The sequence below is a fragment of the Nomascus leucogenys genome, chromosome 4, assembly GCF_006542625.1.
Source record: "Nomascus leucogenys isolate Asia chromosome 4, Asia_NLE_v1, whole genome shotgun sequence".
Classification (NCBI taxonomy): domain Eukaryota; kingdom Metazoa; phylum Chordata; class Mammalia; order Primates; family Hylobatidae; genus Nomascus; species Nomascus leucogenys.
In genome coordinates this window covers 75,235,692-75,257,442 of record NC_044384.1, presented here as the reverse complement: position 1 = coordinate 75,257,442, position 21,751 = coordinate 75,235,692, and the positions used below count along the sequence as shown (strand labels likewise).

Sequence of the window (21,751 nt, the reverse complement as noted above, 5' to 3'; positions counted from 1 at the left end):
GATCCAAACTTGCATCCCAGGAAAAAAGCCTACTTCATGGTGCTGAATTAATTTTTGATGTGCTGCTGTATTTGGATTGATAATATTTTGCTGAGGATTTTTGCATCTATGTTCATCAGGAATATTGGCCTATAATTTTATTTTTTCAATGTTTCTTCGCCATTTACTGGTATCAAAGTGGTGCTAGCTACATAGAATGGATAAAGAGGAGTCCCGCCTCTGCCATTTTCCTGAATAGTTTCAGTAGACTTGGTAACAGCTCTTCTTTGTATGTCTGGTAGAATTTGGCTGTGAATCCAATCTGGTCTGGGACATTTTTTGTTTGGTAGGTTTTTTGTTACTGGTTCAATTTCAGAAATTGATATTAGTCAATTCAGGGTTTCGATTTCTTCCTGATTCAATCTTGGGAGGTTGTGTGTTTTCAGGATTCTACCCATTTTCTCTGAATTGTCTATTTTGTTTTCAAAAAGGTGTTGATAATAGTCTTTGAAGAACTTTTGTAGTTTGTGGGATTAGTTGTCATTTTGTTATTTCTGATTGTGCTTATTTGGATCTTCTCTTTTTTCTTTGTTAATCTAGCTTGCAGTCTATCTGGTTTATTCTTTCAAAGAACTTTATTTTTGTTTCTTTTTTTCTTTATATGTATTTTTAAGTCTCAGTTTCATTCAGTTCTGCTCTGATTTCAGTTATTTCTTTTCTTCTGCCAGCTCTGGGATTAGTTTGTTCTTTTTCTGGTTCCTGTGGGTGTGATGTTAGGTCATGAATTTGAAATCTTTCTAACTTTAACACACTAAACTTTCCTCTTAACACAGCTTTTGCTGCATCCTAGAGATTTTGCCATGTGTGTCTCTGTTTTCATTTATTTCAAAGAATTTTTCTTTTTACTTCTGCCTTAATTTAGTTGTTTACCCAAAAGTCATTTAGAAGCAAGTTGTTTAATTTCCATGTAATTGTGTTGTTTAGAAAGATCTTCTTGGTATTGATTTATATGTTTATTCCACTGTAGTTCAAAGGTATGGTTGACATGCTTTTCATTGTTTAAAAAAAGTATCGAGACTTGCTTCATGTTCAAGCATGTGGACAGTCTTGGACATGTTCTGTGTACAGATGAGAAAAATGTATATTCTGTGGTTGATGGATGTAGTATTTTGTAGATGTCTATTTAATGTCCAATTGCTCAAGTGTCAAATAAATCCAGAATTTCCTTGTTAGTTTTCTGCCTTGATAATCTGTCTAACACCGTCAATGAGGTGTTGAAATCCCCCATTATTATTGCATGGTCGTCTACATTTTTTGTAGGTCTAGAAATGCATGTTTTGTACATATAGAGGCTCAAATATTAGGTGCATATATATTTATGATAGTTAAGTCTTATTTTTGAATTGAATCCTTTATCATTATGTAATGTCATTCTTTATCCTTTTTTGCTGTTGTAAGTTTAAAGTCTGTTTTCTATATTGTAAGAATAGTGATCCCTGCTCTCTATTATTTTTTGTTTATGTGATATATCTTTCTCTAACCCTTTACTTTGAATCTATGTTGTTCCATTTGAGAATGGTCTCTTGAGGACAGCAATTTGATAGTCACATGAGTCTTATTTGTTTTATCCAATTTGTCACACAGTGGCATATAAGTGGAATGTTTACATTCAAGGTTAATGTTGGTTAAGTGAAGTTTGGATCCTACTATGAAGTTGCTAGTTGATTGCTTTGCAGTTTCTATTGCATGGTTGCTTTATTGGGTTTGTGGGCAATATACTTAAGGATATTTTTGTGGTAGCAGATATTATTCTTTTATTTCAATGTTTAGAACTCCCTTAAGGATCTCTTATAAGCTAATTTAGAGGTAACAAATTTCCTTAGTGCTTGCTAGTCTGGAAAAGTTTTTATTTCTCCTTCACTTATGAATCCTAGTTTAAAGATATATGAAATTTTTGATTGCAATTTCTCTCCTTTAAGAATGCTGAAAATAGGCTCCCAGACTCTTCTGGCTTGCAAGGTTGCTGCTGAGAATTTGGCATGTCTATTTCTCTAGCAAGATTAGAGAAATATTCTTTATTTCCTGAAGTACGTTTTCTAGGTTGTTTGCTTTTCCTTTTTCTCTCTCAAGCATGCCAATAATTCATAGGTTTTGTAGCTTTTCATAATCCCATATTTTTTCAAGGACTTTGCTCATTTTTGTAAATTCTTTTTCTTTGTTTTTACCTGACTGCATTAGTTCAAAAGACCAGCCTTCTAGCTCTAAAGTTATTTCTTCTGCTTGGTCCAGTCTATTGATAAATATTTCAATTGTATTTTGAAATTTCTTCAGTGAGTTTTTCAATTTCAGAAGTGCTAATTAATTTTATTTTCAGATGTTTATCTCTTCCTTCATTTCCTAGATTGCTTTAGGATTTTCTTTGTGTTGATTTTCAACCTTGTCTTGTGTCTCACTCAGCTTCTTGCAATCCATGCTTTGAATTCTTTATCTGTTATTTTTGAGTTTTTATTTTTATTAGGGACCATTGCTAGAGAACTGGTGTGATAGGAATATAACTCTCCAATTATTTTCTTCACCAGTGTAACCAGGTCAGTCATTGTCTTCTCACTTCCATTCTTTACTTGAGAGCCAGTCATGGATTTTCACTTCAGGTAGGATACAGATATTCACTGCAGTCAAACATTTCCATAACTTTTTAAAAGGCAAATTGCTGCGGTTTTGATTATCTCAAATGTAAACAGAAATTTTTAAATGCTGATTTAATAGTTACAAATGTACACTAAATAAAAAATAAAAGGTGTATTGCATAATATCGTGGATATTCAACAATGTTGTTGCAAAGGACATGGTTTTCTTCTTTTTAAATACTGTACAGTATTCCACTGTGTATTCATCTACTGATGTACACATAAGCTGTTAACATATTGTGAATATTGTGAGTAATACTGCAATGAACACAGGAGTGCAGTTATCTCTTTCACATATTGATTTCATTTCCTTTAGAAATATACCCCATATTGAAGATGCTGAACTGTATGGTAACTCTCTTTTTAGTTTTTTGAAGAAGCTACATACTGTTTTCCACATGGCTATTACCAACTTACATTCCCACCAGCAGTATACAAGCTTTCCCTTTCTCCACGTCCTTGCCAACACTTGTTATCTCTTTTTCATGAGTGATAGTGATAAGTGCAAGGTGATATGTTGTGTAATTTTGATTTGCATTTATCTGATGATTGTTGATATTGATAATATTTTCATATATCTATTAACCATTTCCATGTCTTCTTTGGTAAAAAAAAAAATTCTATTTAGGTCCTTTGCCCATTTAAAAAAAATCAGGGTATGTGGGTTTTGTTTGCTATTGATGTGAATGAGTTTCTTATATATTTTTTATTAACCTATTATCAGATTTACGATTTTAAAATATTTCCTCCTATTTTGTAGATTGTCTTTTCATTTTTGATAATTTCATTTTCTGTGCAGAAACTTTTTAGCTTGATCCAGTCCCACTTTTTTAATTGCCTATGCTATTGGTGTCAAATTTTAAAAACGGTTACCAACCCAGTGTCAAGGAGCTTATTTCCTATGGTTTCTTCTACAAGTTTTACATTTTCTGGTCTGACATTTAGAACTTTATTCTCTTTTAAATTGATTTTTGTGTGTGGTGTAAAAGAAAAGTCATATTATTCTCAAGCACACAAGATTTATTCTCCAGGACAAATAATGGCAGGCAGTAAAACAAGTGTCAGTGAAGCTGAGAAGATTAAAATCATATCAAGTAGTTTCCCAACCACAATGGTAAGAAACAATAATGGTAATCATTTATTGATCAATTAAAATCAGTAACAAAAAGAAAAGTTTAAAAATCAAAAATGTGTGGAAACTAAACAAGATGCTCCTCAACAATCAATGTATCAAAGAAGAAATCGAAAGAGAGACTTAAAAATATCTTGAGGCAAACAAAAATAGAAACAACATATCAAAATATATAGGATCCATCAAAAGCAGTTCTAAGAGGAAAGTTTATAGTAATAAACGCTACGTTAAAAAAAATAGAAAGATCTCAAATAATCTAAGTTTATACCTTCAGGAACTAGCAGAAAAAACAAACTGTTTTGGTGACTTTTCCGTTTATCTGTAAACCTGTGTGTCCATGAAGCACTGCTGGATTTGTCGTTTCCCCAGTAGCAGCCCTTTGCAAGGCCCAAACCTGAAATTCAATCTCTTCAAAGAATCATAAAATGTGTGCAATGTAGAAAACAGCTAGTGACTACCAGATCACCAAGGAAGATCTCTTTGCTCTTTGAAATGTTAATTATCTATTACTAGATAATTAATACATACTAATAATATCTATTTTTCAATTTATATTTTTAATTGAGAAATAATAGTTCTATAAACAGATCTATGGGGTAGAATGTGATGTTTTGATATATGTTTACATTATGGAATGATTAAATAAAGCTGATTCGCATATGTTCACATCACAAACTTATCAGTTTTCTATAGTGAACATTTAAAATCTACTCCTTCAGCAATTTTGAATACATAATACATTATTGTTAATTACATTACTTTCAAAGGCAAAAATCACTATTACTTTTGTACCTACCTAATATAATTGTTACTCAAATTAATAATTATTAGCTACAATAAATTATAATTAACTGAAACATTTAAAATCTACTCCTTCAGTAATTTTGAAATATATAATACATTATTATTAACTATGATCATTGTGCTCTGCAATAGATCACTAAAACGTATTCCTACTGTCTACTTGAAACAGTATTCCCTCCTTTAACCATCTACCCTTTCCCCATCTCTCACCATTCAATTTTCTGCTTCCATGGGTTTGACATTTTTAAATTCCACATACAAGTGAGATTATGTGTTATTTACGGGAACTCTGATACACTGTTAGTCGACATATAAATCAGTACAGCCATTATGGAAAATGTAAGGAGGTTCCTCAAGAAAAATAAAAAAGAATTACCATATTATCCAGGAATTCCACACACCTGTCAGACCTCAATCAAAACTCCAGGATGCCCACCCTCTAGAGGTATAAGTAAATTATGGGGCGGCTGCATGTTATGACAACTTTTGTTTCTTTAGCCTGAGTATTTTACTGGCTTCTTTACTACTCCACAGAAGACCTGTCTTCCCCCTTTTATTTCAGCAGTCCCTCCAAGACATTTATAATGAACTACTGTCCTAAAGTCCTTCTATTTAAAAACCAGGCATCATTATTTTCTTTTCCTCACCAAACTTCAACTCATATTTACAGAGTCTGTCTTTTCTCAGGATCAATGAGAAATGCAATGGGATCTTCCCATTTCAATGTGAGAGCCACTCATTTACGAACAAATTACCCCTACCCTGAATTATTGCAACAGGACAATTATATTTCATCTGTCTCATTATTTTTTTTTTTGAGACAGTCTTGCTCTGTCTTACACGCTGGAGTGCAGTGCACTATCTTGGCTCACTACAACCTCCACCTCCCAGGTTCAAGTGATTCTCCTGCCTCAGCCTCCCAAGTAGCTGGGATTATAGGCACCCGCCAGCATGCCCAGCTAATTTTTGTATTTTTAGTAGAGACAGGGTTTCACCACGTTAGCCAGACTCATCTTCAACTCCTGACCTCAGGCGATCTGCCTGCCTTGGCCTCCCAAAGTGCTGGCATTAGAGGTGTGAGCCACTGCGCGGGCCCATCTGTCTCATTCTTAAAGGATTGGTGTATTAGTTAGGGTTCTCTAGCAGGACAGAACTAATAAGATGTGTGTGTGTGTGTGTGTATATATATAAAGGGGAGTTTATTAGGTAGTATTAATTCACACGATCACAAGTTCCCACAATAGACCATCTGCAAGCCGAGAAGCAAAGAATCCAGTCCGAGTGCCAAAGCTGAAGAAATTGGAATCTGATGTTCCAGGGCAGGAAGCACCCAGCACAGGAGAAAGATGTAGGCTAGAGTCTAAGCCAGTCTAAAGCCTTTTCACATTTTTCTGCCTGCTTTATATCCCGGCCACTCTGGTAGCTAATTAGATGGTGATGACCCAGATTAAGGGTGGGCCTGCCTTTCCCAGACTCAAATGTTAATCTCCTTTGGCAACACCCTCACAGACACACCCAGGAGCTACATTTTCATCCTTCAATCCAGTCAAGCTGACACTCAGTATTAACCATCACACTTGGTAATGTGGATATTATAGAAGGTCGTCAAAGACATAATGCAGGTGAAGATGTATTGAGATTACCTAGCATATGTATATTGTACCATAAACAATACATATACAGTTATGCATATGATTTCACATGTGCATATACTCATGTGTGTATATGTGTGTGTATTCATAAAATCAGTTTCTCTGTGTTGGACAAGATTTTTCCTGCTTCCCTCTGTTTACCCTGAGTAAGTAGCAAAATTCCATCATGGAAGAAAATCCATCGCTTCTAGGAAACTCACTTTTTAAAGGAACGTGGTCACAAAATCCTCAAGAACACCCCCTACTCTTTTCCCTTCCCTATTATATTGTATATCCCAGAGAGAAAAATTTTCTCCTAAATTAAATATATGATTTCCCTTCTAATGGGTAAATACCCAGGAAAGGAATTGTTGAGTTGAATGGGAAGTCTTTGTGTAATTTCATAAGCTATTGCTAAATTGTTTTCAAAGACTTAGCTTTTACCTCCACCTGAAATGTGTTAGCATTACAGTTGATTCATTTTTTCACTGAGACTAGGGATTTCAGATAAATTTATTTTAGCCATTCTAATGAGTGTTCAATTATACATCATTCTGTGTGTGTATGTATGTGTGTGTGTGTGCTGAGACAGAGTCTCCCAGGCCTGAGTGCAGTGGCATTATCATAGCTCATTGTAACCCCAAACTCCTGAGTTCAAGCAATCTTACCACCTCAGCCTCCTTGGTCACTGTGGTTTTAATATAACTTTCATTGATGATTAGTGATACTTAATATCTTTTCAGGTGTTTATGAATGATTTGTGTATCTTCTTTTGTCAAGTGGGCCCTAAAACATTTCATCCACTTTTAACTAGATGGTTTATCTTCTTGTTTTGAGTACAATAGTTCTTTATATGTTCCACAAACAAATCATTTGTCAGACCTAAATAATGCAAATATTTATTCACAATCTGCAGCTTATATTTTCACTTTCTTAATGTGTTTTCGCCATAAAAAAAAGCTTTTAACATAAGGTTTTATTGTTAATAAAATTCATTTTATCCATTTTCTGATGATCCATTCTTTTAACATTCTATCCAAAAAAGGTCCACTCAAACTTTGAAAAGATTCTCCCTATGTTTTATGCTAAAACGTACTTATAACATTTACATTTAGATTTATGATATATTTCATTTAATTCAAGTTAGTAGCTTTGTATGATGGGAAATAAAACTTACGGCTCTTTTATTCCATATGAGTATCCAGTTTTCCCATTATTATTTTTCTCCATTGTATTATAATGGCCTGTTTGTTGGAATATAAGTTACCAGATATGTGCAATTTCATTTTAGGACTCTGTTATCTTAATATCCCATTGCCTTAATACTCAGGTAATTTTTTAGAATAAAATAGGGCATGCATTTAGGAAAGATAGAATAATACTTAATTCTATTTTGTTTGCTAATCAGCAGGCTATAATTATCATGAATAAAAATCAACTTCTTCCATTCAAAACAAGAAAAAGCAAAGCGTTGGTTGTTGCACAAGACACAGTAAGCAGAAGCTTTTGTTAAAGTCACTCAGGAATATGTGTTTCCTGATTACAATTTTAGGGGACCATCCTGAATCTGCACATATTTAATGAGCTTTGTATCAGTTTTGCTTTGAAAAATACACATAAAATTACAGAATATCTTGAAAAGTATTTTAAAATAATTTACAAATACTGCAACAGATGACATAAAAGCTTTAGGTTTTAGAATTTTTAGTTACATGTCATTTAGAGCTATTTCACTAATTTCAAAAGGTTGTGCTGGTGTGAATGTGTTAACTGATAGTCTATTGATTAAATAATTTGAATAATCAATTGCACTGTAAAAGACGGGTAATCTGCAAGATAGTAAATCACTTTTTTCAGAAATAACGTATCTAAGAATATCATATTCAGTGGTAAATCAATTTGGTGACAACTAATTTTTCAAACATGTTCTTGACATCTTTGTTCCTAAGGCTATAGATCAATGGGTTCAGCATTGGAATCGCCACTGTGTAAAACAAAGAAGCCACTTTAACAATGAGGCTAGAAGTTTTAGGATTAGGAAAACAGTAAAGGAAAAGGATAGTTCCATGGAAGATAGTGATGGCTGTCAGGTGGGAGGCACAGGTGGAGAAGGTTTTCTGGCGCCCACTTGCAGAAGGCATCTTCATAATGGTAATGAAAATAAGCATATATGATGTCAGAATGATAATTAGGCTGCTCACCTCATTGAATATGGCAATAATAAAGCATAGCATCTGGCTGATATAGGGGTCTGAGTAGGAGGCAGAAACAATTACAGAGTGGTCACAGATAAAATTATTTATGAAGGTAGATTCACAAAACGACAGGTCAAGAAGAAAATATGTGAGTATCAGGGAGCACACTATCCCCCATGTATAGGACCCAGCCACCAGAAGAGCACAGAGCTTCTGAGACATAATAGTGGTATAGAGCAAGGGTTTACAAACTGCCACAAAACGGTCCTAAGCCATTGCTGCTAACATGAAAGTTTCTGTCACTCCAAAAATGCAAGCAAAACAAAATTGCATGATGCAATCAGAGAAAGAGATGGTTCTGTCTTCCACAACCAAGTTCTCCAACAGTTTAGGTGTAACTACAGTGGAAAAACAGAAATCTACCAAGGACAAGTGACTAAGGAAAAAGTACATGATAGTATGGAGTTTTGAATTGAGTCTGATGATTATTATCATGCCCAAGTTCCCCACTACAGTGGCTGTGTAGACAAACAAGAAAACCAGAAAGAGTGGAACCTGGATTTCTGAGTATTCTGAAAAACCCAAGAGAATAAAAGTGGGTGTGCTGCTTCGATTTCTTTCAGATGCCATCATGATACCTGTTGGATTAAAAAGAAAAAAGTTATTCTTGAAAAGCAGAAGTGGATAGGAAAAAAGTGAGAGAGAGGAAATAGGCTTCACGTGTTTCGAGGACAAGTAATATAGAACAGTGATTCTCAAAATGTGGTCATCAAACCAGCAGTAGCATCACCTCCTGGGAACTTCCTACTATTGCCAATTCTTCAGCTCCATCAACCTTCTGAACAGATACTCTGGGATGAGGCCCACTATTTGTGGTTTAACCAAGTCTCCAGGTGATTTTGATGCCTGCTAAAGGGCAAAAACCACCACTTACATGGAAAATATACAGTAATCATTCTATTATTGAAAAGTCAGCCATTTTTAGTATGATTCACATAGAACTGAAATATAAATTATGACATAAAATCAATTTTTAAAAACTGAGAAGCACAAAGGAAACCTTCTCATGGATCTAAAAATTACGCTGAGGATCAAGTAGGTGATTTGGCACCGCCATTGGTGGCACATAAATGTTAGTATTTTCTACCTTTGCTGGGCATAACACAGAATTAAATGACTGTAGATTAAGAATTTAAATAAACCATAAAATGTATATAGCCTATGCCTTCCACCTAATCCTTGAGAGTCTGCTGTGGAAGCCCATTTCTAAGATGTCTATATAGCTTCCATTAAAACTTTCATCAATGTACCTTGTCTCCTGGAGTGTTTTTATGGGCATTTTGACAATTTGCTGAACTTTTATTATTTTATTAAATAAAGTTAATTAATTAAATTTCCATTACCTGTTTCTCGATGTGCTTTAGGTCACATCTTCTGAGATATACATATATATGTATACATGTATGCACATAATATGTATTCTATACGTGCTAATATGGAATATATTAGAAAAACAGAAACATCTGTAGTTGTCAACAATATTTTCATACAAAATATATTCTATGATACCCTGAAAGTTGTATAATGAAAATTACACATTTTCTTAACCAATAAGAAATAAATAATCTCTCTTTCTTTTTTTTTTGAGCTTGAGGCAATTTTATTGAAATTAGGGGTAGGAATGAAAGATTATAGCCAATCTACATCAATTATAAACAAAAGTTGTAATATAGTCATCACTGTTTATATGGAGTTATTTCTATTTATTTATTTTTGTTTGCTTGTTTTTGAGACAGGGTCTCACTCTATCACCCAGGCTAGAGTGCACTGACAAGATCACTGCTCAGTGCAGCCTCGAACTCCCAGGCTCAACTGATCCTCCTCAGTAGATGGGACTACAGGCATGCACCACCACATCTGGATAATTTTTTATTTTTCTCTAGAGACAGGGTCTCACTATGTTGCCCAGGGTGTTCTCTGACTTCTGAGCTCAAGCGATTATCTCTCTTTCATGATAAGACAAACTTTAAGACAGGAGAGTGAAAACAATAAAACCTAAAGTAAATGGACTTGTTATGAGTGAAAAAGCATGAATAAAAATAGGACAATGCAGCAGAAATCCATGTATATTTCTTTTTTCATCTTTTCAGCTTTCCCTGGAATGAGTGCCAAGCTCCAGTCCTATGCATTTCCTTACATGCACTACAAGCAACCCTCAACACAGAGCATCCATCATGAGCATATTCTTTCCAGTACCAATTAAACCTAGCTTAATATGAGAACATCACATCATCAGGAAAACCCAGACATGGGAGTACTCTACAGGATATTTAGAGAGTACTCCTTAAGACTCTCAAAGTCAATGTGCAGTGTTATTTCTGAGTCCTCTGTTCTGTTCCATTGGTCTATATATCTGTTTTGGTACTAGTACCATGCTGTTTTGGTTACTGTAGCCTTTTAGTATATTTTGAAGTTGGGTAGCGTGATCCCTCCAGCTTCGTTCTTCTGCTTAGGCTCGTCTTGGCTATGCAGCTCTTTTTTGGTTGCATATGAAATTTAAAGTAGTTTTCTTCCAATTATGTGAAGAAAGTCAATGGTAGCTTAATGGGGATAGCACTGAATATATAAGTTATTTTGGGCAGTATGGCCATTTTCACAATATCGATTCTTCCTATCCATGAGCATGGAATGTTTTTCCATTTGTTTGTGTCCTCTCTTATTTTATTGAGCAGTGGTTTGTAGTTCTCCTTGAAGAGGTCCTTCACATCCCTTGTAAGTTGGATTCCTAGGTATTATATTCTCTTTGAATACCATCTGATACCTGATAGAAACCTGACAAAAACAAGCAATGGGGAAAGGATTCCCCATTTTATAAATGGTGTTGGGAAAACTGGCTACCCATATGCAGAAAGCTGAAACTGGATCCCTTCCTAACACCTTACACAAAAATTAACTCAAGATGGATGAAAGACTTAAACGTTAGGTCTAAAACCATAAAAAACCCTAGAAGAAAACCTAGGCAATACCATTCAGAACATAGGCGTGGGAAAGACTTCATAACTAAAACACTAAAAGCAATGGCAACAAAAGCCAAAACTGACAAATGCGATCTAATTAAACTAAAGAGCTTCTACACAGCAAAAGTAACAATCATCAGAGTGAACAGGCAACCTAAAGAATGGGAGAAAATCTTTGCAATCTATCCATCTGACAAAGAGCTAATATCCAGAATCTACAAATAACTTAAACAAATTTACAAGAAAAAAACAAACAACTCCATCAAAAAGTGGGTGAAGGATATGAATAGACACTTCTCAAAAGAAGACATTTATGCAGCTGACAAACATATGATAAAAAGCTCATCGTCACTGGTCATTAGAGAAATGCAAATCAAAACCACATTGCGATTCCATCTCGTGCCAGTTAGAATAGTGATCATTAAAAAGTCAGGAAACAATAGACGCTGGAGAGGTTGTGGAGAAATAGAAATGCTTTCACACCATTGATCGGAGTGTAAATTAGTTCAACCATTATAGAAGACAACGTGGCACTTCCTCAAGGATCTAGAACTAGAAATACCATTTGACCCAGCAATCGCATTACTAGGTATATACCCAAAGGATTATAAATCATTCTACTATAAAGACTCATGCACACGTATGTTAATTGCAGCACTGTTCACAATAGCAAAGACTTGAAACCAAAACAAATGCCCATCAATGACAGACTGGATAAAGAAAATGCGACACGTATACACCATGGTATACTATGCAGCCATACAAAAGGATGAGTTCATGTCCTTTGCCGGGACATGGACAAAGATGGAAACCATCATTCTCAGCAAACTAACACAAGAACAGAAAACAAAACTGCACGTTTTCACTCATAACTGGGAGTTGAACAATGAGAACACATGGACACAGGGAGGGGGACATAATATACCAGGGACTGTTGCAGGGTGGGGCCTAGGGGAGGGATAGCATTAGGAGAAATATCTAATGTAGATGATGGGTTAATGGGTGCAGCAAACTACCATGGCACGTGTATACGTATGTAACAAACCTGCACGTTCTGCACATGTACCCCAGAACAAAAAAAAAAAGATGAAATTCAAATAAAGACTGGAGTTTAGTTGTAGTAATGTACCAATGTTTTTTGTGTGTGTATTTTAATGAGAACACTTAACATGAGATGTACCCACCTAACAGATTTATTATTATTATTCTTATTATTATTATACTTTAAGTTTTAGGGTACAATTATATAGCCATCATATGGTTATTTATCACCATTACTTTCAATGACAAAAACTGCAATTACTTTTGCACCAACCTAATATAAGGCTCAAAACACTCAATGTTATAAAACTGCTTCCTGAGAATGTACTTTGTAGATATTCTTAAAAGTTTCAATAGATTATCTTCTGTTAGTTATGTAGCCTGTTTGCAGCACATATTGTATGAAACAAAAATTTCTGTATGTTTTAGCAATTATAAACCACAAAATGTATACTACAGTCATACATTGCTGAACAATGGGTATATATTCTAGGAAATGTGCCATTGGGTGATTTCATATCTGTGTGAACATCATGGAGTATACTTACACAAACCTAGATGGTATAGCCTATTGTAGACACCTAGACAATGTGTTATAGCCGATTACTCCAAAGCTACAAATCTGTATAGCATATCGCTATGCTGAACACTTCAGACAATTTTGAAACAATAGTATTTGTGTATCTAAACACAGAAAAGGTACAGTAAAATATATGGAATAAAAGATAAAAAATGATACTTCTGTATAAGGCACTTACTATGAATGGAGCTTGCAGGAGCTACTCTGTAGGAGTCAGGAAGTAGATAGTGGGTGAATATGAAGGCCTAGAATGTTATTTAAACAACTGCAGAATTTATCAACACTGTACACTTTGGCTATCCAAAATTTATTTTTAAAAATGTCTTTCTCCAATAATAAAATAACCTTTGCCTACTGTACCATTTTTACTTTACAAATTTCATTTTTTTAATTTGACCATTTGGTAATAATTCTTACCTTAGAAAATAACACATTGTATAGCTACACAAACATATCTTTTCTTTATATCCTTGTTTTGTTTATTTATTTATTTTTTATTTTTAATATTATACTTTAAGTTTTAGGATACATGTGCACAACGTGCATGTCTGTTACATCTGTATCCATGTGCCATGTTGGTGTGCTGCACCCATTGACTCCTCATTTAGCATTAGGTATATCTCCAAATGCTATCCCTCCCCCCTCCCCCCACCCCACAACAGTCCCTGGTGTGTGATGTTCCCCTTCCTGTGTCCATGTGTTCTCATTGTTCAATTCTCACCTATGAGTGAGACCATGAAATGTTTGTTTTATTGTCCTTGCGATAGTTTGCTGAGAATGATGGTTTCCAGCTTCATCCATGTCCCTACAAAGGACATGAACTCATCATTTTTTATGGCTGCATAGTATTCCATGGTGTATATGTGCCACATCTTCTTAATCCAGTCTATCATTGTTGGACATTTGGGTTGGTTCCAAGTCTTTGCTATTGTGAATAGTGCCACAATAAACATATGTGTGCGTGTGTCCTTATAGCGGCATGATTTATAATCCTTTGGGTATATACCCAGTAATGGGATGGCTGGGTCAAATGGTATCTCTAGTTCTAGATCCCTGAGGAATCGCCACACCAACTTCCACAATGGTTGTACTAGTTGACAGTCCCAACAACAATGTAGAAGTGTTCCTATTTCTCCACAACCTCTCCAGCACCTGTTGCTTCCTGACTTTTTAATCATTGCCATTCTAACTGGTGTAAGATGGTATCACATTGTGGTTTCGATTTGCATTTCTCTGATGGCCAGTGATGATGAGCATTTTCTCATGTGTTTTTGGCTGCATAAATGTCTTCTTTTGAGAAGTGTCTGTTCATATCCTTCACCCACTTTTTGATGGGATTGTTTGTTTTTTTCTTGAAAATTTGTTTGAGTTCATTGTAGATTCTGGATATGAGCCCTTTGTCAGATGAGTAGGTTGCGAAAATTTTCTCCCATTCTGTAGGTTGCCTGTTCACTCTGATGGTGGTTTCTTTTGCTGTGCAGAAGGTCTTGAGTTTAATTAGATCCCATTTGTCAATTTTGGCTTTTGTTGCCATTGCTTTTGGTGTTTTAGACATGAAGTCCTTGCCCATGCCTATCTCCTGAATGGTATTGCCTAGGCTTTCTTCTAGGGTTTTTATGGTTTTAGGTCTAACATGTAAGTCTTTAATCCATCTTGAATTAATTTTTGTATAAGGTGTAAGGAAGGGATCCAGTTTCAGCTTTCTACATATGGCTAGCCAGTTTTCCCAGCACCATTTATTAAATAGGGAATCCTTTCCCCATTGCTTGTTTTTGTTAGGTTTGTCAAAGATCAGATAGTTGTAGATATGTGGCACTATTTCTGAGGGCTCTGTTCTGTTCCATTGGTATATATCTCTGTTGTGGTACCAGTACCATGCTGTTTTGGTTACTGTAGGCTTGTAGTATAGTTTGAAGTCAGATAGCGTGATGCCTCCAGCTTTGTTCTTTTGGCTTAGGAATGACTTGGCAATGTGGGCTCTTTTTTGGTTCCATATGAACTTTCAAGTAGTTTTTTCCAATTCTGTGAAGAAAGTCATTGGTAGCTTGATGGGGATGGCATTGAATCTATAAATTACCTTGGGCAGTATGGCCATTTTCACGATATTGATTCTTCCAACCCATGAGCATGGAATGTTCTTCCATTTGTTTGTATCGTCTTTTATTTCATTGAGCAGTGGTTTGTAGTTGTCCTTGAAGAGGTCCTTCACATCCCTTGTAAGTTGGATTCCTAGGTATTTTATTCTCATTGAAGCAATTGTGAATGGGTGTTCACTCATGATTTGGCTCTCTGTTTGTTATTGGTGTATAGGAATGCTTGTGATTTTTGCACATTGATTTTGTATCCTGAGACTTTGCTGACGTTGCTTACCCGATTAAGGAGATTTTGGGCTGAGATGATGGGGTTTTCTAGATATACAATCATGTTATCTGCAAACAGGGACAATTTGACTTCCTCTTTTCCTGATTGAATGCACTTTATTTCCTTCTTGTGACTGATTGCCCTGGACAGAACTTCCAGCACTATGTTGAATAGGAGTGGTGAGAGAGGGCATCCCTGTCTTGTGCCAGTTTTCAAAGGGAATGCTTCCAGTTTTTGTCTATTCAGTATGATATTGGCTGTGGGTTTGTCATAAATAGCTCTTAATATTTTGAGATACGTCCCATCAATACCTAATTTATTGAGAGTTTTTAGCATGAAGGTTGTTGAATTTTGTCAAAGGCCTTTTCTGCATCTGTTGAGATAATCATGTGGTTTTTGTCTTTGGTTCTGTTCATATGCTGGATTACGTTTATTGATTTTCGTATGTTGAATCAGCCTTGCATCCCAGGGATGAAGCCCACTTGATCATGGTGGATACGCTTTTTGATGTGTTGCTTGTTTTGGTTTGCCAGCATTTAATTGAGGATTTTTGCATCAATGTTCATCAAGGATATTGGTCTAAAATTCTCTTTTTTTGTTGTGTCTCTGCCAGGCTTTGGTATCAGGTTGATGCTGGCCTCCTAAAATGAGTTAGGGATGATTCTCTCTTTTTCTATTGATTGCAATAGTTTCAGAAGGAATGGCACCAGCTCCTCCTTGTACCTCTGGTAGAAATTGGCTTTAAATCCATCTGGTCCTGGACTTTTTTTGGTGGGTAAGCTATTAATTGTTGCCTCAATTTCAGAGCCTGTTATTCATCTATTCAGAGATTCCACTTCTTCCTGGTTTAGTCTTGGGATGGTGTATGTGTCTAGGAATTTATCCATTTCTTCTAGATTTTCTAGTTTATTTGTGTAGAGGTGTTTATAGTATTCTCTGATGGTAGTTTGTATTTCTGTGGGATCAGTGGTGATACCCCTTTGTCATTTTTTATCGCGTCTATTTGATTTTTCTCTCATTTCTTCTTTATTAGTCTTGCTAGTGGTCTACAGATTTTGTTGATCTTCTCAAAAAACAAGCTCCCGGATTCATTGATTTTTTGAAGGGTTTGTTCGTGTCTCTATTTCCTTCATTTCTACTCTTATCTTAGTTATTTCTTGCCTTCTGCTAGCTTTTGAATGTGTTTGCTCTTGCTTTTCTAGTTCTTTTAACTGTGATGTTAGGGTGTCAATTTTAGATCTTTCCTGCTTTCTCTTGTGGGCATTTAGTGCTATAAATTTCCCTCTACACACTGCTTTGATCGTGTCCCAGAGATTCTTGTATGTTTTGTCTTTGTTCTCATTGTTTTCAAAGAACATCTTTATTTCTGCCTTCATTTCTTTATGTACTCAGTAGTCATTCAGGAGCAGGTTGTTCATTTTCCATGTAGTTGAGCGGTCATGAGTGAGTTTCTTAATCCTGAGTTCTAGTTTGATTGCACTGTGGTCTGAGAGACAGTTTGTTATAATTTCTGTTCTTTTACATATGCTGAGGAGAGCTTTACTTCCAAATATGTGGTCAATTTTGGAATAGGTGTGGTGTGGTGCTGAAAAGAATATATTTTGTTGATTTGGGGTGGAGAGTTCTGTAGATGTCTATTAGGTCTGCTTGGTGCAGAGCTGAGTTCAATTCCTGGAATATCCTTGTTAACTTTCTGTCTCATTGATCTGTCTAATGTGGACAGTGGGGAGTTAAAATCTCCCATTATTTTTCTGTGGGAGTCTGAGTCTCTTTGTAGGTCACTAAGTACTTGCTTTGTGAATCTGGGTGTTCCTGTATTGGGTGCATATATATTTAGGAAAGTTAGCTCTTCTTGTTGAATTGATCCCTTTACCATTATGTAATGGCCTTCTTTGTCTCTTTTGATCTTTGTTGTTTTGAAGTCTGTTTTTTCAGATACTACAATTGCAACCCCTGCCTTTTTTTGTTTTCCATTTGCTTGGTAGATCTTCTTCCATCCCTTTATTTTGAGCCTATGTATGTCTCTGCCCATGAGATGGGTTTCCTGTATACAGCACACTGATGGGTCTTGACTCTTTATCCAATTTGCCAGTCTGTGTCTTTTAGTTGGAGCATTTAGCCCATTTACATTTAAGGTTAGTATTGTTATGTGTGAATTTGATCCTGTCATTATGATGTTAGCTGGTTATTTTGCTCGTTAGTTGATACAGTTTCTTCCTAGACTTGATGGTCTTTACAATTTGGCTTTACAATCTTATCTTACAAAAAGAAAGATACCCTTTCTTTTTGCAGTGGCTGGTACTGGTTGTTCCTTTCCATGTTTAGTGATTCCTTCAGGAGCTCTTTTAGGGCAGGCCTGGTGGTGACAAAATCTCTCAGCATTTGCTTGTCTGTAATTTCTGCTTCACTTATGAAGCTTAGTTTGGCTTGATATGAAATTCTGGGTTGAAAATTCTTTTATTTAAGAATGTTGAATAGTGGCCCCCACTCTCTTCTGGCTTGTAGAGTTTCTGCCAAGAGATCTGCTGTTAGTCTGATGGGCTTCCCTTTGTGGGTAACCCCACCTTTCTCTCTGGCTGCCCTTAACATTTTTTCCTTCATTTCAACTTTGGTGAATCTGACAATTGTGTGTCTTGGTGTTGCTCCTCTCAAGGAGTATCTTTGTGGTGTTCCCTGTATTTCCTGAATTTGAATGTTGGCCTGCCTTGCTAGATTGGGGAAGTTCTCCTGGATAATATCCTGCAGAGTGTTTTCCAACTTGGTTCCATTCTCCCCATCACTTTCAGGTACACCAATTGGATGTACATTTGGTCTTTTCACATAGTCCCATATTTCTTGGAGGCTTTGTTCATTTCTTTTCATTCTTTTTTCTCTAAACTTCTCTCCACACTTCATTTCATTCATTTCATCTTCCATCACTGATATCCTTTCTTCCAGTTGATTGCATCGGTTACTGAGGCTTGTGCATTCATCATGTAGTTCTCATGCCATGGTTTTCAGCTCCATTACATCCTTTAAGGACTTCTCTGCATTGGTTATTCTAGTTATCCTTTTGTCTAATATTTTTTCTAAGTTTTTAACTTCTTTGCCATTGGTTAGAACTTCCTCCTTTAGCTCAGAGTAGTTTCATCTCTGAAGCCTTCCTCTCTCAACTCTTCAAAGTCATTCTCCATCCAGCTTTGTTCCATTGCTGGTGAGGACCTGTGTTCCTTTGGAGGAGGAGAGGCACTCTGATTTTTAGAGTTTCCAGTTTTTCTGCTCTGTTTTTTCCCCATTTTGTGGTTTTATATACCTTTTGTCTTTGATGATGGTGACATACAGATGGGTTTTTGGTGTGGATGTCCTTTCTGTTTGTTAGTTTTCCTTCTACCAGACAGGAGCCTCAGCTGCAGGTCTGTTGTAGTTTACTGGAAGTCCACTCCAGACCCTGCTTGCCTGGGTATCAGCAGCAGTGGCTGCAGAACAGCGGTATTGGTGAACAGCAAATGCCGCTGCCTGATCGTTCCTCTGGAAGTTTTGTCTCAGAGGAGTACCCAGTCGTGTGAGGTGTCTGTCCACCCCTTCTGGGGGGTGCCTCCCAGTTAGGCTACTCAGGGGTCAGGGACCGATTTGAGGAGGCAGTCTGTCTGTTCTCAGATCTCAAGCTGTGTGCTGGGAGAACCACTACTCTTCAAAGCTGTCAGACAGGGACATTTAAGTCTGCAGAAGTTATTGCTGTCTTTTGTTTGTCTGTGCCCTGCCCCCAGAGGTGGAGCCTACAGAGGCAGGCAGGCCTCCTTGAGCTGTCATGGGCTCCACCCACTTCGAGCTTCCCTGCAGATTTGTTTACCTACTCAAGCCTGAGCAATGGGGGGTGCCCCTCCCTCAGCCTTGCTGCTGCCTTGCAGTTTGACCTCTGACTGCTGTGCTAGCAATGAGTGAGGCTCCATGGGTGTAGGACCCTCCGAGCCAGAGCCAGGTGCAGGATATAATTTCCTGGTGTGCCATATTTTAAGCCCATTGGAAAAGCACAGTATTGGGGTGGGAGTGACCCGATTTTCCTGGTGTCGTCTGTCCCCCTTTTCTTTGACTAGTAAAGGGAATTCCCTGACCCCTTGCACTTCCCAGGTGAGGTGATGCCTCCCCCTGCTTTGGCTCATGCACGGTGCACTGCACCCACTGTCCTGCACCCACTGTCTGGCACTCCCCAGTGAGATGAACCCAGTACCTCAGTTGGAAATGCAGAAATCATCCATCTTCTGCATTGCTCACGCTGGGAGCTGTAGACTGAGCTGTTCCTATTTGGCCATCTTGATATCTCTATATCCTTATTTTATAAGATGCTTTCTGTATTTATTTTTTTCTACTTTTGAACTCTTTTGTTAAAAACTAATACATAAGTGCATACTTTAGCCTAGGCCTACACAGTGTCAGGTTCATCAATATCACTGTCTTCCACCTCCCCATCATGTCCCACTAGAAGGTCTTCCGGGGTAGAAACATATATGGATATGTCATCTCCTAAGATAACAATGTCTCCTTCTAGAATACCTCTTGAAGGATGTATCTGTTTCACAGTTAACATTTTTTAATATGTGGAAGGAGTACACTCCAAATGATGATAAAAGTATATATTATTAAATTCATAAACCAGTTCACGATCTTTTAGTGTCAGTATCAAGTATTTAGTACTGAATATAATTGCATATGCTGAGGTTTTATATGACTGGCAGCACAGTAAGTTTGTTTACGCCAGCATCACCAAAAACATGTGAGTGATGCATTACACTATGACATTATGATGCTAGGATGTCACTAGGTGATTGGAACTTTCCAGCACTATTATAATATTATGGACTCACCATCATATAAGCAGTCCGTCTTTGCGTGAAACATCATTATCTAGCTCATGGCTGTACTAAAAAAGTAAATATACCTTACAACCTCCAAACACTTTTTCTTGATGTGGCGACAAACTGAGATGTGGTGGTCAATGAGGAATGGCAGAACATGTGTGATTGAAAAATATAAACATTTTGTTTATGTAAACCAATAGTCATCCTGACATTAGAAATTTCAGATGATTAACCCTAAAAAACAAGCAATAAAAACCACAAACATATTCTGTAAATGTATTTGGAGACCCAATAGATAAGATGTTGCCTTCTTGGACACATCTGTGAATTGCCACAACTTCTGGTCTTGTTTGTAACAAATGACAACTTACCATCAAATCTATCACAACTAATCCCAGGCACAGAGAATCTGTTACAGGATCACTTTCTGTTACATAGGAGATTGGGTGGACCTTCTGTGAACCTCGTGCATTTAGTCACATGCTTTGATTAAAAACGCTTGTTTTTACATTCAGGAACTTGGATTACTTTAGTTGCATCACAACTACACAAGTTAAGAATTTTGAGATACAATATTTTATTACTACAAGACAGCTAGATTAAGCCATTTTATCACTAAAGGTTCTAGAACTTGCATTGAAGAAATAATCCTTGGAATGTTTAGATCATACTCTGTCTAGTGGAAACTAAGTGTCGTTTCTGAAAGATTCTAAACTAAGAGAAGACAAAGCTTGGCAAGCAGAAAAGAAGAGCATTTCTGAATATTTCCCCATGCCTTCTGTTCAGTCTTCATTAGCAATATTTTTAGTGCTTCTTTTTTGCGTTAAAGTACATTCCCTCACATTTTCTCATCTGTTTGAATTTTATTTAATAAACATATAGTATTTTCTTGTGCAAGAAACTGTTATAAGAGCTTTGAACATATTAACACACTTAATCCTCATGTCAATCTTATCAATTCAACATTATTATAATTCCAATATGTACAGATGAGAAAACTGAGGTGCGGAATGGCTAATTCTTGCACCCGTTTTTATCAGAACCTAGTTATATCTTGCTTTCATTAATATTACAATTGTCAACTGATTTTCTAACCCCCAGTTTTTCTCCCTGTAGTCCCTATTCTAAACTGATTCCAGAATCATTTTTCTATACATATTTACTCATTAATTTCTCTTCTTAAAAACTATAATGGCTCCAGATTTCTTGCCGTGTTATTATGATTAAAAATAAGCAATAGTATTTTAGCAACAATAGCTATTTTTTACTTTTGTCTGTGTATAAAGCCATGCATCATCTTTTATTTATTTTTCCTCATATATACTGCTCTCTCTTCAAACCCTGTCAGTGAAACTTATTATGAAAGTAAACATTTTAGTAGTTCTATGTTTGAAAATTCACTTTACTGATATTTTTCTATTGCATTTTTGGGTACTTTCCTGATGCAAATGGATCAAACTTTATGTCTGGAATTCACAGAAATTAAGAC

General features: G+C 36.3%; 1 protein-coding gene across 1 annotated transcript; it reads right to left on the bottom strand.

Moving 5' to 3' along the window:
* Window positions 1-8,116: 8,116 nt before the first annotated feature.
* On the bottom strand, window positions 8,117-9,061 carry LOC100594761 (olfactory receptor 5D13-like). The gene is given in 1 exon segment (XM_012495833.1): window positions 8,117-9,061. A coding segment is annotated over 1 exon segment (945 nt).
* Between the last annotated feature and the right edge of the window lie 12,690 nt (window positions 9,062-21,751).